Source organism: Carcharhinus amblyrhynchos, chromosome 1 (genome assembly GCF_965287045.1).
Source record: "Carcharhinus amblyrhynchos chromosome 1, sCarAmb.v2.hapA, whole genome shotgun sequence".
NCBI lineage: Eukaryota > Metazoa > Chordata > Chondrichthyes > Carcharhiniformes > Carcharhinidae > Carcharhinus > Carcharhinus amblyrhynchos.
The window spans coordinates 28,444,348-28,467,147 of NC_137324.1; the positions used below are offsets into that span (position 1 = coordinate 28,444,348).

At 42.6% G+C, this 22,800-nt stretch overlaps 1 protein-coding gene across 11 annotated transcripts in view; it reads left to right on the forward strand.

Moving 5' to 3' along the window:
• LOC145351715 (fibroblast growth factor receptor 3-like) overlaps positions 1 to 22,384 on the forward strand; it is a 170,276-nt gene extending 147,892 nt beyond the window's left edge. For 6 of the 11 annotated variants that reach the window (XM_080201408.1, XM_080201330.1, XM_080201840.1 and 3 more), the window contains exons 14-23: positions 651 to 838; positions 2,908 to 3,056; positions 4,141 to 4,262; positions 4,597 to 4,707; positions 5,065 to 5,255; positions 7,841 to 7,963; positions 8,570 to 8,640; positions 9,074 to 9,211; positions 11,425 to 11,530; positions 19,706 to 22,384. In XM_080201408.1, the coding sequence (XP_080057534.1) occupies positions 651 to 838; positions 2,908 to 3,056; positions 4,141 to 4,262; positions 4,597 to 4,707; positions 5,065 to 5,255; positions 7,841 to 7,963; positions 8,570 to 8,640; positions 9,074 to 9,211; positions 11,425 to 11,530; positions 19,706 to 19,870 (1,364 nt within the window). In that variant the 3' untranslated portion in view covers positions 19,871 to 22,384. The remainder of the gene's footprint in view (positions 1 to 650; positions 839 to 2,907; positions 3,057 to 4,140; positions 4,263 to 4,596; positions 4,708 to 5,064; positions 5,256 to 7,840; positions 7,964 to 8,569; positions 8,641 to 9,073; positions 9,212 to 11,424; positions 11,531 to 19,705) is intronic. The other 5 variants (XM_080201671.1, XM_080201966.1, XM_080201753.1 and 2 more) reach the window with 3 other exon arrangements.
• The last annotated feature ends 416 nt before the right edge of the window (positions 22,385 to 22,800 follow it).

A 22,800-nucleotide genomic window follows, 5' to 3' on the forward strand; every position in this document is an offset into this window, starting at 1 on the left:
GCCCAGCTGAACAGGAGAAATCAGATCTGGGGACCTTCCAGTTCTGTTCAGTGTGTAAACTCCCTGTGCTTAGTGATTTGATTCTTAACAACGGCCTGCTGTGCAGCTGGCTTTGAGTCACATGTAGCAGGTCTAAATTAGATGCTGAGTTAGCTGACCTCCTTCACGGCAGTGGTGCAGCTGATCCCAGAGTCCTCAACTTAGTTAAAGGCAAGTGCCCACGGTTCCAAATCCTAATCACCAGAGTGGGTGAATGTTGGATGAAATCCTGCACAGTTAAAATACCCTGGTAACATGAATAGCAGCTGCTGGGTGGGAAACTAAAATGATAACTAACATTGTGAGGCTGTGCCTCAGCAAAATATGACTAGGAAAACATGAATAGTGCCAGGATGCTCAGTTGAAAAGGACAGAAATCCACATTTTTGAACAGGATTTTAACTCTTTGGGTCTATTCCTTTGGCCAAGTGTCCACAGGAGCAGTTGTAGTTTTGGACAGTTCCTGTCAGAATACATTGTGCGTGCTTAAAGAAGCTAAACACACAAAAGAAATTGGACTCTTCTCTTTCTCTGCCTGACTGTTATCTGTTGGCACACACAAGTCACAAAGCCTGTATTTTAACTTGCTTCTCACAATATTTCCCCTGCAGCAGAAGACTTGGAGAAGGAGGATGATTCTGGCTCAGTCTATGCTGACATTCTCATCTATGTGACGGGTTGTGTCCTTATCATTCTGACTGTTATTATAGTAATCATGTGCAGAATGAGAACATCCTCAAAGAAAACCCTGAACCCACCACCAGTACAGAAACTCTCCAAGTTCCCGCTGAAGAGACAGGTAACAGAAAGTAGATACAAGAGTTTAGACCATATAGTAGACCAGCTTTTTCTAAAGGTGAATTCAGTTGTATTTCTACATTCACTTTTTGCTTGGTTGATTTTGTGGATCTCATGTGGACCTCCCCAAAACAACTTCAAACCTTGATCACCTTTTAACTGGATCAAGGAAAATTCATGTCTATTATTTTACTATACCCCCACCCCCACTATCACACAAATAGTTACTTACTCACCCATAGAGGTCAGGTGCATTTTGAAAATACTGTTTATGGGTGGTGTGTCAGCCTTCCTGCTCCTCAGAAACACACTGCAATTTTCAAGGGAATGGATTTTTCATTTTTTTTACTCATCAATGCCTGCCACAGAATGATTTTTTTTTACTGAAACCATCAGCAGTGATGGGATTTGAGCCAGGGACGCAGAGCATTGCTCTAGATTTGTGGTTACTAGTTCAGTGACCACTAGGCTACAGGAGGAACCCCAAGCAACCAATCAACTGGCTATTAAGCTCGTTTGTTAATGGGTTGAAGTGGGACAGATGGAATCTTTCAAGAAGGCAAAGTGGAAGAACAAAAGGTCTATGACTCATTAGTGCAAAGTTCTCAGGAGCACTGTTGAACCATTGTTGATTGTGGTTCATGATTCCAAAAGAGAAATTAAACTGAGGCGCTTATGCAAAGTTGCCATTGCTTGAGCAGAGTTGATTTAATACTAGATAGATGAGTGTTTGGGCACTTGTTTACACTGTGAGGCTGTTGGCCTTCTGCTCTTCTGCCTTTTCCAATCTACAAAACAATGGCAGATCCAGTAATGCTGCTAACTGCCTTTAGCTTGCATCCTAAAGTCCATTCCTGCTTCCAGGCAGCAGCCAACACCATGATTGGGCACCTTTGCATGTCAAAATAGCATCTCAGAGTCAGAACTGAGAAATGATCCAGACCATCAAAATCCACAGGATTCAGCTAAACCTTAGAGCAAGAGTGAAAAGATACAAACGCAAATTAGGAACAGAAGTAAGCCACTTGGCCCTTGAACCTGCTCCGCCATTCAATATTATCATGGCTAATATGATTGTAATTTCAACCGCACAATCGGGCCTACCCACTGATAACCTTCCACCACCTTGTTAAAGGAATCTATCTAGTTCAGTCTCAAAAATATTCCAATACTCTGCTTCCACTGCCTTTTGAGGAAGAGAGTTCCAGAGCCTCTCAGCCCTCTGAGAGGTGGGTCAACACCTAATGATGGAGAAGATAATCCAAAATATCCACCCAAAATCTTCTCTCACAAAGACACCTTTCCATCATTCCTGAAGATCAGGGCTTAATAGCTGCTCTCTGGGAGAATCCCACAGGCATCATTCACCCCAGAAATTATATAATCCAGGAGGTTACAGGTGACTTCCCACCAATTTCAATATGGCACCCAAACCTGATGCAGTTCTCAGTCCCTCGTCCAAAGGTGTGGGTCTGATTTGTATGTTTGTGTGTTATCACTCTTACTCGAAGGCTTTGCTGAATCCTGACATAAAACATGCATGAAGAGTAACTCCATAATTTGGGTTGACTGGCAGTGGTGAGGTTGTTTGTTTCAGTCTAAGACCTGTCACACAACCTACATTATCCTGTAACTCAAATATCATTTCATATTGAAAAGATAAGTGGCTAGAAATTAGACATTCTGGCTGGCTGATTTCCTGTTGGACGTGCAGAGCCTCTGAGTTAACTCACTCTGATGTTGTCCAATATATCTGGTACTTGGAGCAGACTAAGACACAAACTCCTAGTTTAGAACTGCAAGAGGACCAATGATTTCTACTGCGTGACATAATAAACAAAACCTGCTCCACACATTTACTAGTCTCTCCATTCCTTGATGGAACCCACTGTTGGAAGAGTGCCAAGTAATAATATGAACAAGTGAAAATGGCATTAGTTGGTTTCATGTCCCTTGTGTGGTTTTTTTTTGTTGCTGGTCTGGGACCTCACTTCCCGCTAGCTGTTTAAACTCAGATTTGCCAGTAATTTGTGGTGGTTGGTAACAAATTTGAATTATTTTTCACTCAAGCAGGTGTCCTTGGAGTCGAACTCCTCCATGAACTCTAACACGCCACTGGTGAGAATTGCCCGCCTCTCCTCCAGCGATTCGCCAATGTTGGCCAACGTCTCCGAGTTGGAGCTCCCAGCTGATCCCAAGTGGGAGTTTCAACGCCCGAGGTGAATTTGACTTACGGACTGTACTACTAGTATGGCCACTGCTGTTTGTAATTTTTATTAATGATCTGGATGAGGGTATAGTTGGGTGGATTAGTAAATTTGCTGATGACACCAAAGTCGGAGGTGTGGTAGATTGTGAGGAAGGGTGTCATAGTTTGCAGGAAGACTTGGACAGGTTGCAGAGCTGGGCCGAGAGGTGGCGGATGGAGTTTAATGCGGAAAAGTGTGAGGTAATTCACTTTGGTAGGAATAACAGATGTGTCGAGTATAGGGCTAACGGAAGGACTTTGAATAGTGTGGATGAACAGAGGGATCTAGGTGTATGTGTACATAGATCCCTGAAAGTTGGGAATCAAGTAGATAGGGTTGTTAAGAAGGCATACGGTGTCTTGGCGTTTATTGGTAAGGGGATTGAATTTAGGAGTCGCAGCGTCATGTTGCAACTGTACACAACTCTGGTGTGGCCGCACTTGGAGTACTGTGTGCAGTTCTGGTCCCCACATTACAGGAAGGATGTGGAGGCTTTGGAGAGGGTGCAGAGGAGGTTTACCAGGATGTTGCCTGGTATGGAGGGGAGGTCCTTTGAGGAGAGACTGAGGGATTTGGGGTTGTTTTCGCTGGAAAGAAGGCGGCTAAGAGGGGATCTTATTGAAACATATAAGATGATTAGAGGTTTAGATAGGGTGGACAGTGATAGCCTTTTTCCTAGGATGGAGAAAGCTAGCACGAGGGGGCCTGGCTTTAAATTAAGGGGTGGTAGTTATAGGACGGATGTCAGGGGTAGGTTCTTTACCCAGAGGGTGGTGAGGGATTGGAATGCCCTGCCTGCTGCGGTTGTAAATGCGCCTAGTTTGGGGGCATTTAAGAGATCCGTGGATAGGTTTATGGACGAAAAGGGATTGGTTTAGGTTAGAGGGTCATTGTTTTTTTTAACTGGTCGGCGCAACATCGTGGGCCGAAGGGCCTGTTCTGCGCTGTAATGTTCTATATTCTATGTTCTATGTACTAAACAACGACCAGCTTGATGGCATTCTTCACATTTGCTTTCTTTCCCCATTTATCCTCATCCTTTTCTGTCCTCTAGAATGACTCTGGGGAAACCACTTGGCGAGGGCTGTTTCGGGCAGGTTGTCATGGCAGAGGCCATTGGGATCGAGAAAGACAAGCCCAATAAACCCATTACTGTCGCTGTTAAGATGCTAAAAGGTAAGAACATGCAAGCTGGCAGCCACGTTTCTGCATCATGATATGGTACTGGAGATGATTTTCTAGATTCACAGTACAGGCTGCACCCATCATCTTTCACAAGTTATAATGAGTTACAGATATAAATGCTTGAGAAAAGTATGGCCAGAAATGATAAGTTGAGACACACGGGGCAATATTTTCATTTTTATTCATTCATACAGCTGCTACATAAATCCAGCTGGAAAGTTGCCCATTTGACTGCAGTAAGGCTGGATGTGTAACGTTCTTCTGTGTTTTTGTTTTAACCTCCGTGCTGTTAAGTAGTTATAGTTTCTGTTTTCTGTCACCGTAGATGATGCCACTGACAAAGACCTGTCTGATCTGGTGTCAGAAATGGAAATGATGAAGATGATTGGAAAACATAAAAATATTATTAACTTGCTTGGAGCCTGCACACAGGACGGTGAGTGCTAAAGGTGTTTGGGATGCTTTCAAAGCTGCGTGTGGGTCACACTGGGTGGAGGGCTGAGGTTTGGAAGTTACTTTCCTCACACCTCGAGTGCAGCTGTTATTACTGTGGATTGCAACTGTTGAGAAGATGCAGCTTGTGCTCCTGATGTTCCAATTTGTTAAGTTTTCTTTTTGTGGTGTAATAATACTTGCTGATCAGCCTCAGGAGATGGGCACAATGATACTCAACAGTACTCAACCCTCCATGGGCTGAAGGGATTTCACTAAGGCCTGGTCCTTCTGCTGGGACTTTTTCCTCTTCCCGTGATAGATCTGCAATATAATAAAGTGACATTTCTTTCCCATTCAGGCCCACTGTATGTCATTGTTGAATATGCATCAAAAGGCAACTTGCGGGAATACCTCAAAGCACGACGGCCCCCTGGCATGGATTATTCCTTTGATACATGCAAGGTGCCAGATGAACAGTTAACCTTCAAGGATCTTGTGTCTTGTGCCTACCAAGTTGCACGTGGCATGGAGTACCTGGCTTCTCAAAAGGTGAATACTTTTTCTCCTCTCCCCACAATTTTTCTTTACAAGCAATGGTAGAAGTTACACAGAAAGACACGCTATTTAAATGGAGAGAGACTGCAGAAAGCTGCAGCAAAGAGGAATTTGGAAGTCCTCGTGCATAATTTTTTAAAAATTCATTCATGGGATGTGGGCATTGCTAGATGAACAAAGAACAACCCAGCACGGGAAACAGGCCCTTCGGCCCAACGAGCCTGCGCCGCTATCTTAACAAAGCATTTTTAGCTGTGGATCTGGAATCACATGTATGTCAGACCAAGTAAAGTTGACAGATTTCCTTCCCTTCAAGGGTGAACCAGATGGGTTTTTACAACAATTGACCATTGTGTGTCACGGTCATCATTAGACTTTGGGTTCCAAATTTCTGTTGAATATAAACTTCACCATTGGCGTGGTGAGATTCAAACCTGTGTCCCCAGGACATTACCCAGTTACTAGTCTAGGGACAATACCACTACACCACTGCCTTTCCTAAAGGACAAAAAGGAAGAGATGAGGAGAAATTTCTTCTCCGAGGGTAGTGAATCTGTGGAATTCTTTATTGCAGAGGCTGGATTATTAAGTTTGTTGTAGGCTGAGATAGATTTTTAATGAGTAATGGAATCGAGGTTATGGGGATAAGGTGGGAAAGTGGAGTTGAGGATTATCATGTCAGATCAGTCATGACCTCATTGAGTGGCGGAGCAGACTTGAAAGGCCTACTCCTACTCCTACATCTCATGGTCTGTTGGACAGAGAGAGTAGGAAGGCAGGAATAGTCCTTTATGAAAGGTACCAAAAGAATGGGAACTTCAAGTAATTTGGTGCTTAGGATCAAACAGGGTTATCAGATACGTAAAGTTGGGGAAGTTTGCTGAGACAAAGCAAGGCAGTAAATAAATTGAAGATGAGCAGTAGGATGAATTTGCTGGGGTACACTCCAGCTGAGTATATCTCAATGTGGGTAAATTGCAGAAAGAGCCCTGCAAAATTATTCAAACTTCAGGCATGCAGCTTTAGAACATCCTTATCAAATTCCACAATACTGTTTTGTAAATGTTAGAATCACATTTGAATTTAGGGGAGCCAGCTGTTACTGAATTCCATGGAAAGTAGCTGAAGAAGTTTAAATGTAGAGCTGGGCTTTACACACTAAGAAGGTTTGATTCCTATCCTGCACTGGTTTAACTGACTTGGCCACAGAGTAGAGCTGCTGCTTTGACACTCCAGGGTTAGGGAAAGGAACCTCTGGATCAATATCTAGCAGAATATGTGTGCAGAGGGTACATTGGACAAGGACAGTATCTGGCTCAGCTGTTACACTCCCCAAGGTCCTACAAACCACCAACAATCACTGCAGGATTTATGTGGCACTTGATTGAAATTCTGGAGACTTGGCAACAGACATAAAGCCATAGGCAGGAAGGACTCAACTGCAGAATCAAGGAGGTGATGGCAGAAGGGAGTGTTCCAGAGGGGAGGGGAAAGCAAAGAAGAGAAGAGTCGTGGCATTTCATTCAATCTTTTCAAGCATTTAGTTTCATTAAATTGTTATAATTAAACGAGAACAACTCTGTGGTATTGACCACTAAAGCCCCAGTCAGACAGATGGGTACTCGCTATGGTGGGAGGGCATCTCCAATGTAGAGTTCACTGTGAGGTTTAGGGTTTTTCTCTCTCAGCACTGGTTTTCGAGTCAGCATGCTGATGTTCACCTGAAACCAACAGCGTTGATATCAGCACCCAGTGAGCAGGAATCAAAATTCAACCATGGGGGCAGAATCAGACCATAGGAGTTGTGGAAATGGCACCTGACAAAGGAACTGAGGGAGGGGTCCAAAAAAGCATTTCTTCAGCTCTCTCTGGGCCCACAATGAATTTACAAAGAATAAACACTAAATGAATGTACCCAGGCCTCCTATGTCCTAGATTTTGTCTGAAATCTCATGAGATCAAGTTAAAGTCCAACAGGTTTATTTGGTAGTAAAAGCCATTAGCTTTTGGAGCACTGCCCCATCATCAGGTGAGTGGGAGTTTATTCACTCTCATATACAGTAAAATAAAACTCCCACTCATCTGACGAAGGGACAGTGCTCCGAAAGCTAGTGGCGTTTGCTACCAACTAAACTTGTTGGACTTTAACCTGGTGTTGTGAGACTTCTTACTGTGTTTACCCAAGTCCAGTGCCGGCATCTCCACATCTAGATTTTATCTGGCAGTCTTCACCAGCAGCTTTGAGGCTGTACGGGACTGAGTAAGTCTGCAGTTTAAATGGTGCGCTTCCCAGCCACATCCTCTCAGTCAGATGGCCTTGCTGTGTCTGACGCCAGGAGGGGGAGATAAGGGTGAGCTAAAATCAGACCTTAGAATGTACGAGATCATTGTGATTAACGTAGCTTATAACCCTGGGCTACACCTGCTTATCAGAGCAGAGATAAACCTCGATGGATCAAATAATGTTAATGGGCCCAAATATTAATAATCAGCACCACCGTCACAAGAAACAAGGAATAATCATTCTCTGACTAGCAGTTTAATTGTTCTGCTTGGGAATTTTTTTTCTTTTCGATTAGTGTATACACCGGGATCTGGCAGCCAGAAATGTGCTGGTAACGGATGATAATGTGATGAAGATTGCCGATTTTGGTCTAGCGAGGGACGTACACAACATTGACTACTACAAGAAAACAACAAACGTAAGTGTAACTGCGACCTGCTTCACCCGCTGGAGGTTAAAGTGACTGAGTGTTAGGGATTGGCAGCCGAAGTGAGTGGCAGGTGGTCAGCAGAGCTACACCAGGCCGGGGCTTTCTCCTCTGGAAAAGAGAAGGTGAAGGGTGACCTAATTGAGACCTTTAAGAGTGCTGAAGGCTTTGATGGGGTAAACGTAGAGATAGTAATGTATTGGGGAGGCCAGAATTAGGGTCCACCCATAACACTCATTACTAAATCCAATAAGAAACTCAGGAGAAACTTCTTTACCCGCTGAGTGGAATTTTCCACCATGGGGAGGCAAATAGCATTTTTTGGGGGGGGAAAGCTCGGTAAACAGGTGAAGGAGAAGGGGTCGGAAAGTTACGTTGGTTGAATTAGATGAAGATGAGGGGAGGAGGAAACTTGTGTAGAGCTGAAACATTAACCAGTTGGAACAAGTGGCCTGTTTCTGTGCTGTGCACATGTGTACAATACTATCAATGCTAGTTGTGACTGGTTTAACAAAGTGGATTTACAGCATAATTGTTGCCTTTGTAGCTGCCTGTAGATGTGATTAGATAATAACTCCCATCTTCTGCTGTTTAAAGGGGAGGCTGCCTGTGAAGTGGATGGCTCCGGAAGCCCTATTCGACAGAGTCTATACCCACCAGAGTGACGTGTAAGTGCTATGCATGAGAACTGTGCCTTTTTTTATAGTTCTATCTAAAATACATGGGTCTTTTTTAAGGGAAAGTTCCAGTGGCCAGATTTGGCTCTGTGACTTGCTTCCAAATTATGCAGTTCAGGGAAACGCATTTGGAGAAAGAAATGTCATTAGTTCTGCTCTGGAGACTTGGCAAAAGAGCCAACAAATTATAAATGGCCTGTCAACTATCTGATTAACTGGTCATTTTAATTCCAGCATTAGTGCGTACTGATCTTTTTTGTGATTGAAAGGATCTGCGCGACGCTCCAAGTAACTAGAAAAGAGTTTATTCAATTATGTCACACTGTTGATAACTGTGTTAGGCACGCATGGCAGCACGGAGAGAATGGACCGGTTAAAAAAAAAGCTTCATTGAATTAGGTTTCTACTCTTTTCTCATTCCCAGCTGGTCTTTTGGAGTCCTGTTGTGGGAGATCTTTACACTGGGAGGATCCCCTTACCCTGGCATCCCAGTGGAAGAGCTCTTCAAACTGCTGAAAGAAGGCCATCGAATGGACAAGCCAGCAAATTGCACCCATGAGCTGTGAGCAATAGCCCTTTATTACAAACCCACTTCACTGGTTTAATGTTGCATAACGTAGCTTGATACATTGTGAGAAAATGCCAGCTTTTGCTCTGACATGGTGTTTGATAGTTTTTATTGCCGTGTATAATACATTGTAATCTCTATCCACAATTCTGGGGATTTCTTCAACACCCCTAAAGACAGCATGTGATTCCCTAAATGGCTGCAGAGGTGGGAATCCCTTCCTGGCATCCTGTGACCTTCTGACGCTGACCCACTCACTACAGTTAAATAACTCTGACCCACACAGTACAGTTAAATAATAAGAACATAAGAAATAGGAGCAGGAGTAGGCCATCTAGCCCTTCGAGCCTGCCCCGCCATTCAACAAGATCGTGGCTGATCTTGAAGTTGATCAGTTCCACTTTCCCGCTTTCTCCCCATAACCCTTAATTTCCTTGTCTATCAGAAACCTAGCTACCTGTGACTTAAATATATTTAGCGAGGCAGCCTCCACCACTTCAACGGGCAGAGAATTCCAGAGACTCACCACCCTTTGAGTGAAGAAGTTCCTCCGCAACTCTGATCTAAACTGCGCCCCCCTTATTTTGAGGCTGTGCCCTCTAGTTCTGCTGTCCATTCTAAGCGGGAAGTATCTCTCTACCTCACCCACTACAGATAAATAATCCTGACCCACCCACTACAGTTAAATATCCCTGACCCACCCACTACAGTTAAATAATCCTGACCCACCCACTACAGTTAAATAATCCTGACCCACCCACTACAGTTAAATATCCCTGACCCACCCACTACAGTTAAATATCCCTGACCCACCCACTACAGTTAAATAATCCTGACCCACCCACTACAGTTAAATATCCCTGACCCCACCCACTACAGTTAAATAATCCTGACCCACCCACTACAGTTAAATATCCCTGACCCACCCACTACAGTTAAATATCCCTGACCCACCCACTACAGTTAAATAACCCTGACCCACCCACTACAGTTAAATAATCCTGACCCACCCACTACAGTTAAATATCCCTGACCCACCCACTACAGTTAAATATCCCTGACCCACCCACTACAGTTAAATAATCCTGACCCACCCACTACAGTTAAATAATCCTGACCCACCCACTACAGTTAAATAACCCTGACCCACCCACTACAGTTAAATAATCCTGACCCACCCACTACAGTTAAATAATCCTGACCCACCCACTACAGTTAAATATCCCTGACCCACCCACTACAGTTAAATATCCCTGACCCACCCACTACAGTTAAATATCCCTGACCCACCCACTACAGTTAAATAAATAACCCTGACCCACCCACTACAGTTAAATAATCCTGACCCACCCACTACAGTTAAATAATCCTGACCCACCCACTACAGTTAAATATCCCTGACCCACCCACTACAGTTAAATAAATAACCCTGACCCACCCACTACAGTTAAATAATCCTGACCCACCCACTACAGTTAAATATCCCTGACCCACCCACTACAGTTAAATATCCCTGACCCACCCACTACAGTTAAATAAATAACCCTGACCCACCCACTACAGTTAAATAATCCTGACCCACCCAGTACAGTTAAATAACCCTGACCCACCCACTACAGTTAAATAACCCTGACCCACCCACTACAGTTAAATATCCCTGACCCACCCACTACAGTTAAATAATCCTGACCCACCCACTACAGTTAAATAATCCTGACCCACCCACTACAGTTAAATAACCCTGACCCACCCACTACAGTTAAATAACCCTGACCCACCCACTACAGTTAAATAAATAACCCTGACCCACCCACTACAGTTAAATAACCCTGACCCACCCACTACAGTTAAATAATCCTGACCCACCCACTAGAGTTAAATAACCCTGACCCACCCACTACAGTTAAATAAATAATCCTGACCCACCCAGTACAGTTAAATAACCCTGACCCACCCAGTACAGTTAAATAAATAATCCTGACTCACCTACTCCAGTTCCACTACAGTAAATAACTTTCTATTGTGTATTAGATCTCCTGCTGTGGTGTTTTGGAATCTCTCTGTGTTGTGTAATGGATTTATTGGTATGTTGTACTGGGCCTCTGCACCATTGTCTGTTTCCCTGACATTTACTTTCCACTTGCAGAGAAGCATTTTGAAGAGATGTCTTTTGCTTTGTTTCGCTCTAACTCTGTGTCTTTTTCTAGGTATATGATAATGAGAGAATGCTGGCATGCAATCCCATCACAAAGGCCAACGTTCAAACAGCTGGTTGAGGATCTTGACAGGGTCCTGACAGTGACATCAACTGAGGTCAGTCTTTTAATTTAAAAAACTCAAAAGAATTAAGAGGTTAATTAAAGCAAACTTACACTTAAAAATTATTCAATAATACAATCATGTCTGATTGTCTGCCTTAACTCCATTTTCCTGCCTGCTGCCCATATCCCTGATTTCCCTGAAAGACCAAAAATTTGTCCATGAATATTCAACAGTAAAGCATCTGCAAATTTCTGGGATAGCAAATTCCAAAGGTACAGAATTATTCAAATAAAGAAATTTTCCCATCCATCTCAGTCTTAAATCAGTGCAGACTCACCAGGCCGAATGGCCTCCTTCTGCATTGTAGGGATTCTATAAAAGAAATGAAGGGGTCTTTATTTTAAGAATGTACACGAGTCTTCAAGATTCCCCAGCCAGTTGGATAAAATAGTTCATGTCAACCCAATAAAGCTTGTTCAGAATCTTCTATATTTTGATGCAATCTTTGTATGGATACCCAAAGTGGATGCAGTATTCTCAGTGTGGTCTGACCAAAATTCCTACACAATTGTAGCGAATCTTCCTTATTTTGTGCACCAATTCTCTTGCAGTAAAAGCCAACATGCCATATGACTTCCTAATTGCTTGCATGCTAACTTTGCATCTCTTGTACAAATCTCTCTTGTACAAATCTCATTGAACAACAGTGTTTAAAGTTTTGCAAAATCGAAGTACTGCAAATGCTGGAAATCTGAAATAAAAAAGAAAAATTGGCAAATACTCAGCAGGTGAGAGAGAAACAAAGTGAAGGTTTCAGGTTAACGACTTTTCTAAGGTTTTTTCAGTTTTGCCACCAGAGTGAATTACCTCCAGTTCTGTACAAAATACTCCATCTGCCACCTTGTTATCCACTCACTTAACTTATCTCTTTGCAGCCTCCTCATTGTTTACATTTTCACCTAGCTTTGTGTTGTCAGCAAGCTTAAACACAGCACCATTGGCGTCTTAGTCTAAATCATTAACATAGATTGTAAATAGCTGAGGCCCCAGCACTTATCTTTGCGGCACCCTGCTAGTCACTGCTTTCCAGCTTGTAAATGTCCTGTTTATCTGTGCTTCCTTCACTTTAACCAATCCTCCATCCATGTGAAGACATTATCCACAGCTCCATGAGCCATTTTGTATTAAGCTTTTGTGTTGTACCTTTTTGTATGGCATTTTGGGAATCCAAATGTGCCACATCCATTGACTCCTTAAAAATTCTAATAAATTTGTTAATTACAATTCCCCTTCCTACAGCCCTGTTGACACAGTCTAATCATATTATAATTTTTTACATTCAAGACTTCCTTAGTAAGAGATTCCAGGATTTTCCCAGTGACTGATGTCAGGCTAACTGACTTGTAGTACCTTGTTTTCCTCTCTCTCTTTGCTTAAAGGATGGCTTTACATTTGCCAATTTTCAATGTACTGGGACCATTCTTGAGCCAAGGGAACTTTGGAAAATCATAACCATTGCATCCACTAACACTGCAGCAAGCTCTTTTACAAACATTAGTTCCTGCAGGAGTTCCTTAGGGTAATGTCCGAGGCCCAACCACCTTCACCTGCTTCGTCAATGACCTCTCTTCCATCACAAGGTCAGAAATGGAGACATTTGTTGACAGTTACATAATGTTCAGCACCATTTGCAAGTCATCAGATAATGTAGCAGTCTTTGTCCATTTGCAGCAAGACCAAGGCAACATTTGGGTTTGGGCTGATAAGTAGGAAGTAACATTTATGCCAGGCAATGACCATCTCCAACAAGAGAGAATCTAACCATCTCCCCATGACATTCAATGGTGCTACCATTGCTGAGTCCCCCACTATTAAGCACATAAGAAATAGGAGTAGGAGTAGGCCATCTAGCCCTTCGAGCCTGCCCCGCCATTCAATAAGATCACGGCTGATCTGTCGTGACTCAGTTCCACATTCCCGCCCTCTCCCCATAATCCCCTCGCTTATCAAAAACCCATCAACCCGCATCTTAAAAATATTTAGCGAGGCAGCCTCCACCACTTCAACGGGCAGAGAATTCCAGAGATTCACCACCCTTTGAGTGAAGAAGTTCCTCCTCAACTCTGTTCTAAACCGCCCCCCCTTTATCTTGAGGCTGTGCCCCCTAGTCCTACTGTCCTTTCTGAGCGGGAAGAGTCTCTCCACCTCTATCCTATCCATCCCATTCATCATCTTATACGTCTCAATGAGATCTCCCCTTATTCTTCTAAACTCTAACGAGTACAAGCCTAGTTTATTCAGCCTCTCCTCATAGCTCAACCCCCTCAACTCCGGTATCAGCCTAGTAAACCTCCTCTGCACTCCCTCCAAGGCCAAAATATCCTTGCGTAAGTACGGCGACCAAAACTGCACACAGTACTCCAGCTGCGGCCTCACCAATGCCCTATACAGCCGCAGCAAGACCTCCCTACTTTTATATTCAATCCCCCTCGCTATGAAGGCCAGCATCCCATTCGCCTTCCTGACCACCTGCTGCACCTGCAGGCTGGGTTTTCGCGACTCATGCACAAGGACCCCGAGGTCCCTCTGCACCGTCGCCTGCTGCAGTTTTTCGCCACATAAGTAATAATCCTTCCTACCATTATTCCTACCAAAGTGGACCACCTCACACTCCGGTTGGTTGTAATTGACCAGAAACTAAACTGGACTAGCCATATAAACACTAAATAAACAAGTCAGAAGCAGACTTCTGCAGCAAGTAACTCATCTGCTGACTCCCCAACACCTGTCCATCATCTACAAGCCATATGATGAAACACTGTCCCTTGCCTAGCTGAGTGAAGTTCCAACAATACTCAAGAAGCTCAACACCATCCAGGACAAAGCAACCCACTGATTAACATTCCATCCACCTACTTAAACATTCACTCCCTCCACCGTTGTTGCACAGTGGCAGCAATGTGTACCATCTACAAGGTACAACAATTCACCAAAACTCCCTCAACCGCATCTTCCAAATCCTTGACCTCTACCACCAAGAAGGACAAGAGTCCCTCCAAGGCACACGCCATCCTGATTTGGAAATGTATCACCGTCCCTTTGCTGTCACTGGGTCAAAACTCTGCAACTCATTCCCAAACAGTTCTGTGGACTGCAGCAGTTCGCGGAGGCAGCTCACCGCCACCTTCTCACGGGAATGGGCAACACACTTTAGTGATATCCACATCCCTTGGAAGAATAAATGAAGAGCTTGTTCCACAGTTCAATAAGATCATGGCTTATATGTGACCTCATATAAGTGCCTTTGCCCCATATCTTTAATACCTTTGGTTAACAAAAATCTATCAATCTCAGTTTTAAATGTGTAACAGTCAATCGTTCATCAATTGTTGTTCAGAGAACAAAGTTTGAAACTTCTTCCACCTTTTGTGTGTAGAAGCGTTTCCTAATGTCACTCCTGAAATGTCTGACTCTAATTTTTAGACTGTGTTCCCTAGTCCTACAGTCTGTAACTATCCTGTCTGTTCACCTTAATATCTTGAAAACTTTGATCCCAAATACAGCCCTATTTTGTGTAATCACTCCCTATAATTTAACTCTTGAAGTCCAGGTATCCTTCAGGTAAATCTGTTCTGCATTTTGTCCTTGTCAGCATATCCGTCCTAAGGTGTGTTACTCAGACCTGCTCTCAGTACTCCAGGTGAGACCTAACCAGGATTTTGTACAGCTGAAGCATGACTTCTACTCACAGAGTGAATTTTCAGGCTGAAACTGGCTTTCACCTTTAAATTCAGATTTGTAAGGTGCAGTGACCACATTATTTTTTCTTTTCCCGCTAGTCAGTTTTGTCACCACTGTTTGCTTGAATGCATTGACCCCTTGGAACATGATGCCACAGCTGTTAGGTACCTCCTATGGGTTCTCATCAGTAGGGATATGGGAACTGGAGCCCCTTCTGGCATTCACTCAGATCATGACTGATCAGCATTTTAGTGCCATCTGCCTGCCCTGGCTCCCTATCTCTTAGATTCTGATTAAAAATCTACCAATCTGTTAATTTTACATTGTCAGTTGACACCAGCTTTTAGACTTTCCGATCTCCACTTTGTGTGAAGAAGTGCTGGCTGACAGCAACCCTGAATGTCCTTCCCCTGGACTTCTCCCACTGGGGGAAATGGTTTCTCTCTGTCCATTCTTTATGAAATCCTTTAATTCTCTTAAATACCTCCATATTCTAGAGAAGTGTATGCAACCTGCCTTCCTAAGTTAACCCTTTTAACTCTTGTATCATTCTGGTATTCACACATGAGTCAAAGATAGGGGGTGACAAAGCTGAACTCGCACTGTGTCCACTGAAACCAAACCAAGAATACTGGATAAAGTAGGCACATTCAGTCGCCTCTGTGTTTCTATCAGGACCCTTTCCTGCTGCGTAAACTGTGTCCTGTTGACTCAGTAAGAAGTCTGACAACACCAGGTTTAAGTCCAACCAATTTATTTGATAGTAAACTCACAAGCTTTCGAGCTTTACTATCAAATAAATTGGTTGGACTTAAACCTGGTGTTGTCAGACTTCTTACTGTGTTTACCCCAGTCCAGCGCCGGCATCTCCACATCCTGTTGACTCAACAGAGACTGGGCATTGAATCCAACACCATTCTGGTCTGCGCAGCTCAGCTGTGCACCAGATGAACTCATTGAAACACCAGGGGAGTGACCAAGGTCAACCTTTGATGATGTTTTCAGTGTAAATACTGCAGTCCAGTAGCATCTAGACCAATGAACGTCAAGTGAAGCAAGCAGGCTAAAACCAGTCGACAAGCCAATATTCCTCAAGACTCATTGGAATTTAGATGGTGAATGCTCCCCTTTAAGCAGCTTTCTGCCGGATCAGTAGGCTGGTGAACCGCTTGTTTTGGAAATTTTTCTGTACCATATCCAATGTTTAACATCATTGATCAAAAATTGTGCGGATATTATTTTTGACTCGAGCCACAATCAGGAAATGAATGGCAGATACATTAGCCTGTGAAAAGAGAAAAAATAAATTAGCATCAGTAAATGTTAATTGGCTAGATGGCCACAACAGGCAATGCAGTGACATGTAATTATATCCTCTCTTAAGTAGATTCCAGCAAATATCTGTACCCAAAATATGAGTGTATTCTTTCCTCTTTTCAGCTGCTGTTGAACTGGCCATGGTGTTCCACCATTCTATATTCCTAATTTCCAGCATCTAGCAGCTTCTAAATCTGCTTGCAGCCTTCCTTTCAATACACTAAGCGCATTGTTTAATGTAAACCGCAATAAAGATATGTTTTAAATAAACACAAGGGCCATGCCACCCGGCTCACTGATTTAGTGCACCGTTTAAACGCTTGACAGATAATAATTGAAAATGATCGACAGCACCAAATCTCCAAGCGTGTGATCGTAAAACATTATCGCCAGGATTTATATAGCATCCCTCCTGTCCAATAACCTGCCCCAACCAGAGAGTTAGCCTTTGACCTGGGAAACTGAGATGGAATGTTGCTAGGAGTGTAGTTTTAAAGCCATTCAGATTTTCTGTCTGATTCAGCTGCCTGGGAAGGGGTAGAGCAGCGATCACATTCACTGTAATCCGCACCACAGTCTTTTTATGATGTCTCTCCAGCAGCCCCTATCGTGTGGCACTGGGGGCTGGGAAAGAGGCATACATATGGCAATAAAACGCAAGGCCTACAGTCAGCACACTTAACTCTTTAACATTATGGTTCTCATAAGGAATCTGTCAATTGCTGTAATTTGGAAAGTAAGTAGTTAGCCTGGGGGATTTGCTTTTGAGATTTTTTTTTGAAAAAAGGAACAGTTTTCTGATTTTGTACAATGCAAAACATTGTCATTGTTCATGCAGCAGTGTGTGGAAATATACATTACTTAATCCCACTGAACGGTCTTCATAAAGTGTATGGTCACTGTATTCTCAGTAGGGAAAAACAGCTCTCCTATGATTACTATCATTAATCAAAAATTGGTACGGGTTATATCACTGCTGAACTAAACACAGCAATGTTTGAAATTCACTGAAGGTCTGTCACGCTCTGTAAAGAGAAAGGATGGGGCCTCGAAAGTCAGCCACATGGCTCTCATTTCTCAGGCATTAAATAGCCTCCCAAGCCCTCCAAGATGAGCATGAAGCGTATACTCATTACAGGCCAAAAGTGTGCAGCTCACCGTGTTGATAAAGGTCAAAAAGAAAAGTAATCATGGTCCGTGCTTGAAACAAGTCTTCAGCAAATAAAGGGGCTGGTGCCTGTTTGAAGCCCTCGCTGCAAAATTGGTTTGCACCAACGCAACTGGGGCCAGTTACACTCGGGCGTTTTAAAGGCCAGGTTTTCCTAACGGGTGCTGCTTAAAGGGACCACAACTAACAATGTAAATCTTGATGTGTAACTTGTCTAGAGGAGGAGCCAAGCCGTGCAGGGAATATATCCAGGCATGGCTCCAACCAGCTGCTGAGACGCAGTAAGAAAAGAGAGAAGAAGCACCTTTTCTATCACAGCCCAATCCCCCACCCGTCCCAAACTTAATGCTGGTCCTCACCCCCACTTTGGGGTTTCTTGGGTAGTTGAAAAGAGAGGGAAACAGCAGACCTGGGCTGCTCAGAATTACACCCTTCCTCACTGATGCTGGAATTATGTGGCCTTCCTTTCCCCATCAGATTCTCGTATTCTTATCCATTATGATTTCTGGATTCCTGACACCTAGAAAGGACCAATCCGTTTATTAAAATGTACCTGTAGATGGAGGTGGGCACGTAACTGGGGGCTCCATTGCACTGGCCCATGTGATTAAATGTCCGGTGATTGCTAATCATCGTAAACTGATTCCGGACTCTCACTGAAAGAAAGGTCCCTTAGGATAGCTAAGGTCCATCGACCTGCATCACAATACCTTCAGGAAAGTAAACGTTCAGAATAGGAACAGAATTGGACCCTTCGGCCCCTGGACCTTGTTCTGTCGTTCAGTAAGATCATGGCTGATCTGTTTTTGTGTTTCCACATTCCCATCAATTCCCCGATAAGCTGATTGCTTTGCCTAACAAGAATCTGAAGTTAAAAGTTTTATTTATTAGACTTACATTAACACTGCAATGAAGTTACTGTGAAATTCCCCTGTCACCACACTTCGGCCTCTGTTTGAGTCAGTGCACCTAATCAGCATGTCTTTCAGACTGTGGGAGGAAACTGGAGCATCCGGAGGAAATCTATGCAGGCACGGGGAGAACGTGCAAACTCACGCAGACCTGAGCTGGGAATCAAACCTGGATTCCTGGCGCTGTGAGGCAGTAGTACTAACCACTGCCCCCGTGCCTCCACCTATCTACCTCCTCCGTAAAAACATTCAATCACCCTGCTTCCACCATCTTCAAAGCCAGAGAATGCCAAAGTCGCACAACCCTCTAAGGGAAAAACATTAACCCTCATCCCTGTCCTACCCCTAATTTGAAAATAGTGCCACCTAGTTCTGGACTCGCCCAAGAGATGAACCATCTTTTCCATATCCACCTTGTCAAGACTGTTCAGGTTCATGTATACTTCAACCAAGTCACCCCTTCCTCTTTTAAACTCCATTGGAAAACATTGGAGGATTTTCCAAACAAAATATCATTCATTCTTGTATGGTAAGATACACCATATGATACGAAGCACCATCATAAAAACAGAACCGTGAACTGGAATCTACCAAATGTTGAATTGATGTTGTTTTGGGAGTGAAAGGGAAACTTGTATTCACAGTTTTTCATGACCGTAGGATGTCCCAAAGCATTTTGTAGCCAAATATGTACTTTTAAAGTTGAGCTAATGTTGTGAAGCAAGGAAACACATCAAGCTCCCACAAACAGCAATATAATAAATAACCAGATGGTCTGTTCAGTGATATTGTTTGAAGGATAGATATTAACCAGGAAAACGGGGGATTACTTCAGAATAGCGCCATGGGATCTCAGACTGGGAGATGGGACTTGGTTTAATGACAGCACCTCCAACAATGCAGCACTCCTTCCCAACTGCGCTGGACTGTCAGCCCTTTGTGCTCAAGTCTCTGGAGTGGGACATGAAGCAATAGCCTTCAGACTCAAAAAACAGAAGTGCTTCCAACTGAGCCGCAGCTGACACTACAGTAAGTGTACTTGCCATCCTGCCACAAAATGATAATAGTGTTTTTTCTTTTGTATTTCAGGAATATCTTGACCTATCAGCACCTTTTGAGCAGTATTCGCCAGTATGCCAAGACACTCATAGTACATGCTCTTCTGGAGATGACTCTGTCTTTACCCATGATGCTTTGCCTGATGAACCTTGTATCCCCAAGCACCAGCAGTGCAATGGTGTCATCAAGACATGAGGCCTGTTTGGGGCAAATAGAACCAGGATTATAGAACGCTGAACCATGGACAACTCACACTGAAGGAAATACACTGAACCATCTGGGACTCTCGTCCCCATTTTACTTCCCACCATTTTTGAGCCTTACATCTTCAAGTGCTTGTACCCATCTAAAACAAAAATGTACTGTTTGGCATGAAGAAACATTTTTCTTTTGGAAACAAAATGTCAGAACTGAAATGAAACATTTTGCAAAAAAAAATCTAGAGGTGACTACTTTTGACCTCTGGCATTGAGACTGCTAAAAGAACCATTCTGTGCCTAAATCGACAAGTGTGTGCTAAGAAAGTGAAACAAAAGACGATTATTTTTCTTTACAAAAGAGCATTTAAATACTTTTTATTTGTGTGAAGCTGCAGATTCCAGAAGAGTTGTAAATATATAAATATGAATATTGTATGATAATGTTTAAAAAAGAAACATGGTTGTATACTTATGATTTGCTTGTTTAGGGAAAAAAAACACAAAAAATATAAACATAACGAAAAATGAGGAAGCAGATCCTAAAATCATTGCAGTTTAGGATGTTCAGTATTAATCTGGAAATTATTAAGGAAACACATTGTGTAGTGAGCAAGGGATAAAATAGTTCAAAAAGCATTAATTATTTGCAGTCTGATTAGCACATTGTATATTTGTAAAGTTGTTCATAGACTTTAACGTATCATTTTGGTTAAGAGATTTATAAGTATATAGCTTATTTACTAATTACTGTACACATTTATAGTTACCTAGGTTCTTAATTTTTGTTTTTACATGTTTATAATTTTTAATTTATTACCCGTTTAAAATTGGTTAGACACAAAAGTAGATAATGGTTCATGACAAAAAGTATTAGAATCGAGTTTTCAAATGTCGTGTAAAATGAGCATTATTTTAGATTGCAATGATTTTTTTTTTCTTGAGTTATAAATTTGATCCTGCAAGTGCATTGGCTTTTCATAACATATGAAGGTTTGTGCTTTGTGGCTGGCTTTTGATCATCAAAGCTGAAGTGTTGACTGTGAATGGTAACCATGTTGTGTGGATCTGGCGCCTTCCTGGCGCAGCTGCCTTAACACTATTGGCCCTGCGAAAGAATGCTGGCATTGTCGCTGGGGCAGCAGTGGGCATGTGACGTTCTCACACCGAGTGCCCAACTGAACTGGAGCATGGTCCACCAGAGCTGGTTAGTGTCTGGAGAGAACAGTTTCAAGCCTGATTGCGTGTCAAGATTCTGGTGCCAGTCGCGGTCAGGGCAGTTTAAGATCATGAATGAAGTGTGTGTGGCACAAAAGGAGTGCAACACACCAACATTAAAGCATTTTGGCTTATCTGTGATTTACATCTCTTCCCTCCCCACCCCACGATAATGTAATGGTGCCAAAATACTAAAAACGCCCAGGGACAACACTGAATGTGCAAGTGTGGAGAGGCGCTGTGCTGGCACTTTGCGTTGTTCTAATGAGAGGGTGCAATGATAGTGAATGTCCATAGCAACTTGGGAGAAAAGAATTGCTAGTCAATCAATCACTGACACTGATCATGTATTGGTGACTTGAGCTACTCCCTTCTCTTTATGCAGAAAGTGCCACAAGCACAACTTACGTGGTGCAATTTAAATGTAACGTGCAATTTTTGCAAAGAACTCATTTGAGGTAAACCCTTTTTTTTAAGAAAAAGAAATGACTAGAACATATGTGTAGCAGACTGAGCAACCATGTAACCCGGAAAAAAAATAAAAATTCTCTTTGATTTTAAATAGGATTCTACAGGTAAAGTACAAAAGAAAATTTAGGTAGGAATCCTATTAAAATCAATTAAAATTCAATTTTCATCCTCTAACCTTTATTCGGACCGTGAAGCTCTTACTCTGTAGAAAGACTAATTTACTAGATTGAAGTTATCTGTTAACTCTTTGATACAAAGGTAGGAGTTCTATAGCTGTGTAATTTTTGTAAAATGAAAAGACACTTTGTTATTTTCTTACCGATCGCTGTTTATGTGTACATTCCAGGTACCTAATGGATAAAAAAAACTTGTCCAATATTTGAAATTTGTGCATGATTTACAAAAAAAGAACTTAGATATATATCTAATTTATTGAGTTTTTTTTTTACAAAATATATGTATTGTAGCTTTGACCGAACTTAACATTTGATATCCAGTTCCTGTTATGTAGATGTAATAGTGTCAAGCATTACTGGCAATAGCTGAGTTTCCCCGATTTATGTTCTGTGGTTAGATTGGACCACTGCCTATAATTCATACATTCACACTCTTAGTAGCCAGAGGTAAGCTCAAATCAAACAGTAAAAATCTCCATTCAAACCTATTCTCGTGCCTGGAACTTGTCAAAGGCCACAGATGGTCTTGTTGGAGTTTAAAAAGGAACTAGCACTGAACAATATCTGTCTGCCTTTATGAAACTTTGTTATTAACATGGAACTGTTCCATTCCACAAAAAATAAAAGGATATTGTTTTAAAATGCAAGAGTTTCCATTCCTCGTTTTTCGTTGCCTTATAATTGGTGTGATTTATAATAGGCTGGAGTTTCCTGCCATGGTATACTGTTGATGAGTGTTATAAATTATACTACCGTGACCCCCAAACCTCCAGTGGCAAATTTATGCTAGGATTTACAGGGACACAGGGTAGAGTGCATTGAAATGAGGATAGCAGAGAGGCAGAAACTACACTGCCAGTGGCCAAAGGAAAAAGCCACTGTAATTCAGGTTGTTACTCAGCCTTTCTGTTTGTCTCCACACAAACCCCAAAACACAGACAAGTTAGAAGCGCGTGTAGTCTTTGGAGTGTATTTCTTTACTGGCTAGCTTTTTGTAACCAGCAGAGAGACAAATAAAAATGTATGTTATACAGAGATAATGGGCAGAGTTTTCCCAGTCCTG